Source organism: Nannochloropsis gaditana (assembly GCF_000240725.1).
Source record: "Nannochloropsis gaditana CCMP526 unplaced genomic scaffold scaffold493, whole genome shotgun sequence".
Taxonomy (NCBI): Eukaryota; class Eustigmatophyceae; order Eustigmatales; family Monodopsidaceae; genus Microchloropsis; species Microchloropsis gaditana.
Genome location: NW_005803460.1, coordinates 1 through 5405, shown reverse-complemented (window position 1 = coordinate 5405; position 5405 = coordinate 1). Strand labels below are relative to the sequence as shown.

General features: G+C 56.5%; 2 protein-coding genes across 2 annotated transcripts in view; one reads left to right on the top strand and one right to left on the bottom strand.

Moving 5' to 3' along the window:
* Window positions 1-1704, bottom strand: part of NGA_0227900 (phytanoyl- dioxygenase domain-containing 1-like protein) — a gene marked incomplete at its 3' end in the record, with an annotated part of 3783 nt that extends 2079 nt beyond the window's left edge. The window contains exons 1-3 of the mRNA XM_005854476.1: window positions 1531-1704; window positions 604-1364; window positions 46-439 (exon numbers count right to left, since the gene is read on the bottom strand). Of these exons, the coding sequence (XP_005854538.1) occupies window positions 46-439; window positions 604-1364; window positions 1531-1677 (1302 nt within the window). The 5' untranslated portion in view covers window positions 1678-1704. The remainder of the gene's footprint in view (window positions 1-45; window positions 440-603; window positions 1365-1530) is intronic.
* A 668-nt stretch (window positions 1705-2372) lies between these two features.
* On the top strand, window positions 2373-3510 carry NGA_0228000 (tubulin-specific chaperone a). Its single transcript, XM_005854477.1, has 3 exons — window positions 2373-2508; window positions 2757-2949; window positions 3159-3510. Exons 1-3 carry the CDS (start codon window positions 2426-2428, stop codon window positions 3255-3257), a joined length of 375 nt encoding a protein of 124 aa, XP_005854539.1. The 5' UTR covers window positions 2373-2425; the 3' UTR covers window positions 3258-3510.
* Window positions 3511-5405: the final 1895 nt, after the last annotated feature.

Sequence of the window (5405 nt, the reverse complement as noted above, 5' to 3'; positions counted from 1 at the left end):
CTCCCGCCCGCCCTCCAACCCCGCCGTATGCGCATTGTGGTGAACCAGATCCCAGCGCAACATCCACGGGCCAGAAATGACAGGCGTCGAGGCATCTGATGCCGCCGCTGCTGCTGCCAAAACCATGTCCTTCCCGCTCTCTCCCTCCCCCTCGATCTCCCTTCCCTCCACTTTCCCTCCGTCCTGTCCTCCTTCCCCTGCCCGCTTGGCCCGCGCCGCCGCCTGACTCTGCGCCTCCCCTCGATCCACGGCCAAGAAACCATCCCAATCCACCAGGTAGCCCTCGCGCGTTCCTCCCTCCTTCCCTCCCTCCCTCATCAGGACCATGTCCTTGATGCCCCAGAAGCCAGCGGGCTCCCGGGCATCCTGCCAACGAAGGTCGATGCTCCACCGGATGTGTGCGGAGACGTTGGGGAGGGACCGGTGCGGGATGAGATTACTGCCGGAGGGAGGAAGGGAGGGAGGGAGGGAGAGTGAGGGTCAAATCGAAAGTTTATCAGCGAGGGCAGCCTGGAATAGGGTGGAAGGAAGGAAGGAAGAAGAGAGGAGGGAAGCCGCGCCGGCAGAGGGCACGCGGGCAATATGGATCACGGATCCTTGTACCTTAAGAACAGCACTGAGCCCAAGGGGACCTCGCAGGTGTCCCAGAAGGATTCGTCGCGGCAGTCCATCCCCAGCCGTGAGGAGGCGTCATCCAGGTCCATCTCCACATACCAGGTACCGCCCACGCAGCACGTATGCCGGGCCGTCCGTCCCGATTGATGGGCCCGCCGCATCACTTGCAAGCAGCCGTTGGCGGCGTTAGCATCCAAGAGGGGGATCCAAGCAGTGACCTGTGAGGAAGAGAAAGGAAGGACGGAGGGCGTGGGAGAGGAAAGGGAGAAGTCAGGCGTGGCGGGGAGGTACGGCGGAGGAGACAGACGAGAAGCTACCTCCAGGGTGGCGGCCGCCTCCGGGTCCAGGTAGGCCGCGTCCTGGTGCCAGGGCACAACAGAGGAGGCGGTTTGTGGGACCTTCACCCGCAAATTCCAGACGGGGTGACCGGCTACAGGCACGGAGGGGCCTCCCAACAGCTGTTGAGCGATGTCGAGCAGGCGAGGGTCGGACCATAGGGCTCGGAAGGACGGCGGCAGGTCGGGGTTTTTGTGGAGGAGGACGCTAGCCCCTGGGCATTGTGCCTCTATTGCGGCCATGCGTCGGTAGAAGCCGAGGGAGGGACAGACGTCGGTGATGCGCCCGGCCTGGAGGAGTTTGTGGGCAAGAGCGTCGACCTGGCTGTCGATGTCGTCCATGGCCGGTTGCAGCTCCGAAGGCGCGAAGACGTCACGTTTTATCAAGTACCCCTCCTGGAAAAAATGATCCAGCTACAATATAGCGTTGTGTTGGCGGCCAAAGTGTAAAGTAAGGAATACATACAAATTATTTTGGCAAACGTTAGGGTCAAGCAACGCAGGGTCTTGCGAGACACGTGCAGCTCGATCTTCGAGAATCGGTCTAAAATATACATCAAACAGATTAGTATTGTCTCACCTCCTTCTTGTTCAAAGGACCTTGCGTGCTATAGGGCCTCGTTAGCCACGGGGGGGGGTCCACATTCATAGTCGCTGCGCTCCGGGTTTTCAGGGTTTGTATTTGCTTTTCGAAAGCACACGAGCCGGCATTGTCGACCACATCCATCGATTTATCCGATAAATCTGTAAATTTTATGGAATATGTGGTCAAAGGGAGTTTGAAATCCCAAAGCGAGGGTGTTGAACTCGTCAGGAACACTCACACAGATGGGGCGGACAGTGAGGAGGTTAATTTCAGCCCTCTTTCTCCCTTTACAGCCGTCTCCACGATGACAATGTAGGCTGGCAAACACTGCCCACGCACCTAACATCATGTAAAGGACTACTCATGCCATTGGAAAGGTCGTCCTTTTGTAATGCGGAAGGTCTTGGCCGGCATTACTCCTGCTTTGTCGTGTCCATCGCTCCGGGTCGCTGAAACGTCCCCAAGGCCAGATTTTCGGAGTCTTTCCGCACGGGGACACAGGGCTACATTACTTGCTAGGGCGTCCGACTTCGCGAGTATATCGAACAGGGTCAAGAGTGTGGTGAGATTCGATGAGAGTCAGTGAGATAGTGTGTGCTGGGCTCTACTGTGTGCGACCTCAATGGATCAAAAACGAGAAAGAAGGATGAGCAAACGCACGAAAAAGCTGATTCTGCGAAAATGACGAGCGGGCCCCCTCTTCTTTTGTGCTGCTGTGCGTAGTTACTTAGCATAAAGAAGGCAGGGGCTGAATGTCTCATTGCTACGTTCCACTTGTAATAGTGGACGCATTACCGACGAAATGTGCCAGCCAGATGCCTCTGAATTCTCCTACATTTTCGATGACTGATAGCATAACAATATCTCCTCCGACGTACCACTTAAGACGATGGGGCCCTTGACAGACCAAAACACGGCTGGGACGGACGAGCTTCTGCGGCAACTCAAAATCAAAGTGGGAGTGGCAAGAAGGTGAGCTATCACGCGAGAAATTGTCTGCGCTTTCAGGACGAGCCATGTGATGGCATCGAATTTGGCCTGACAATGTGTTTGTATCCCAAAATGCCTAGACGAGAGAAGACTTTGTCTCAATTCTTTGCTTCCAGAGGAGATAGTCCTAGCATTGATTTCCACGCTCTGTAACGCCTCTCTGCTCTAACTTCTACCATTCGACTTTCTCTTGCTCTCCCTCATTATACCTCATTTTGACCCTCTCTCAGGCTTATCAAAGAAGCTGCCTCATACGAGAAGGAAGCAGCCGCTCAGGAACAGAAAATAGCGGGCATGCGGACCGAAGGCCGGGACACCTATGACATCAAAAAGCAAGAAGAGGTACTCCAAGAGTCTTATATGATGATCCCCGACAGCAAATCCCGCCTGCAAGCAGCCTTGGAACATTTGGCGGCATTCCTGGTGAGGCTTCTACTAGAAATACATGATCAGGACAGGGAGGGAGGAAGGATGGTTGCCTGACATGTGAAAGAGCATAAGTGAGAGATGGCGATACAGGGGCGCGGTGGCAATCTCGATCTCAGGCGACATTCTCAACACAATTACCTACACACACACAATTATCTTATCGAATCTCTTGGCCCTCTGCCACATTTCTGGAATCATCCCAGACACAGAGCCGAGATGTCAAGGAGGTGCAGGAATCCGATGTCTATGCCGAGGCCAATGAGCTAGCCACCCAACTCGTTACCGCTGACAGTTCAGGGTGATGAAAGAAAGGTGTATGAAGGGAGACTGTAAGAAATTAACACAAAGGAAGGGAGGGAGGATTGAAGAAGCATGAATAAGGATAATCTAGTGAGGACGGGGGAGATGAAGGGCTCAATTGGTCAACGACATAAAAGAAAACGTGCTGACATCCTCTGTAGAGAAAGACAAAGTGGAAGGGAAGTATGGAGTGCTGCCAGCAGGAACCAGACGGGCGATTCAAAATGAAAACAAATCACACCTAGACGCCGCGCATCTCACATTTGTTAACTCACTGTCACCAAAGTTGCTTGTACATATCCCTTTGACATTGCTTGGACCGGCCATATTTCCTTTTTTAGACAATCCCTGTGCGGGAGAAGAGAAGTATCATGCCGGGTTGGAGCATGGTGCAGACAAAGGCGCTCGCGTCGAACATACACCCACGGATAGATACGTCCCGATATTCTTGCTTTATAGCTTCATAATCGTACCGGCTGAGTCTTGAAAATTGTTGGCTGTTTCCAGGTAACGGAAGGTCGTGGTGATGGACGGCAATCGTAGATCTGGCGGAGGGGACGCGCATGCAACCTCTTTCCCTTGCGTCTACCTCGCTTGATATATGCCCTCACATGCATCAATCTTTGTGTACGCGCAGGTATATATTGGTCGCACCCAAGATGAGCCAGCATGCTGTCTTGGTTCGGCCGGGGGAGCGTCTTCAAGGTAAATACAAAAACATGGTTTCAGCACAATATGGACACAACCACAAGGGAGAGGAGGACATTGATAGCCCTTGCCAGATGGACATGTGTTGGAACATTCGGCCCTACAAGTAACTAATACTATCTATACATCTGATGAGCAGGGCGTGGTGGGGGTCGAGGGACCAAATTTCGGCCAGTGGCACGTTCAAGGCTTGTAGGCGCTAGTCCGCAGCCTCGCACGGGCAACGTGAAAGAGGCAAGGGAAGCACGCGTACAGGAGGAGGAGAAAGAAGGGGGAAACGAGGGAAAGGAAGCAAAACAAGACGGTACAAAGGAGACCGCGGTGCCTGAACACGGGTGCAAGGCAGGCGAGGGGAGGAGCAAGGCGGGGCAAGGGGAGGGGGCAGAGGGGGAGGAGGCGCAAGGAATAGAGGAGGCGCTGGCCGGACAAGACGAGGACAATGTGACAGGAAGGGGTGCAAAGGAAGGCAAGGGCGAGAAGATGGAAGGGACAAAGGCGGGGCATGCGAAGGGGACAAAAGGTCTTTCATCCCCACAGCCTCCGACCCAGCATTTGCGGCGAGTGCGCCACCCCGCTGTCCCTCCGGACAAGGCCGTTAAAGAGAAGCAGACAAGGCCGTCCCTGACGGGCTCTAGGCCCGGGCCTACTGCGATAGACTCCGCAATCCGGCCTTTGTCCCCTTTGACGGGAGGGAGGGAGGAGGAGGAGGAAGGGAGCATCGAAGAGGGGACGCTGCAAGCCCTTTTGGATTTAGGGAAAGGAAAGAGAGGGCGAAAGGGGGAAGATGCTAAGAGCAAGGATAGGACGCGGGAGGGGCTTGTAGACACCGCAGGGAGGGGACGAGGGGGGATGGAGAGGAGGGAGGGCGGCGTGGCGCGGGCGGGAGGGCCTCCCGGGGGGAGGCTTGGAGCAGGCAAGAAGAGGAGGGAGCTTCAAGATGGCGGAGGTGATGGAGGGCGGGGAGAGGGAGAGAGCGGGCCTGGGACAGCTAAGAGACGGCGGGCGACCTCGACGGGGAGTGAGGCGGACAGGGTGGACGAGGGGGAGGAGGGAGGGGAGGAAGGGGGGGAGGGCGTGCCCGCCGCTTCGGCGACGCTCTCGTCGAGTCTAACCACAGCCCCTGATAGGCCTGGTTCCACCCCCAGAGCGGGAGGATCAACATCCCTGCGGGGTCTGCTGCAGGCTTTTCGGGCGCGCAGGAGCCCCTTGCCTGGGATGAAGCGGCTGGGGACAGGGGCCGGGGGAGGGGGGGGGCAGGCAGGGAGTGGCGAGGGGAAGAAAAAGAAGAAGGGAAGGGTGGAGGGGGGGGGGCCGGACGAGGAAGGGAGGGGAAGGGGAAGGCGGGAGGGGGGATGGTCAGGGGGTAAAGACGAGGCGGTGGGCGCGTCACACGCCCCGGCAACTGCGGGAGAAGAAGGGACGATGGCGGGGAGAGGGAGGAC

Excerpts from the sequence above, each read along its gene's own strand:
- NGA_0228000 (XM_005854477.1), top strand. The coding sequence starts at position 2,426 with ATGGGGCCCTTGACAGACCAAAACACGGCTGGGACGGACGAGCTTCTG. Across the intron at positions 2,509-2,756 it reads AAAGTGGGAGTGGCAAGAAG|GCTTATCAAAGAAGCTGCCT; the intron begins GTGAGCTATCAC and ends ACCCTCTCTCAG. Across the intron at positions 2,950-3,158 it reads AACATTTGGCGGCATTCCTG|ACACAGAGCCGAGATGTCAA; the intron begins GTGAGGCTTCTA and ends GAATCATCCCAG.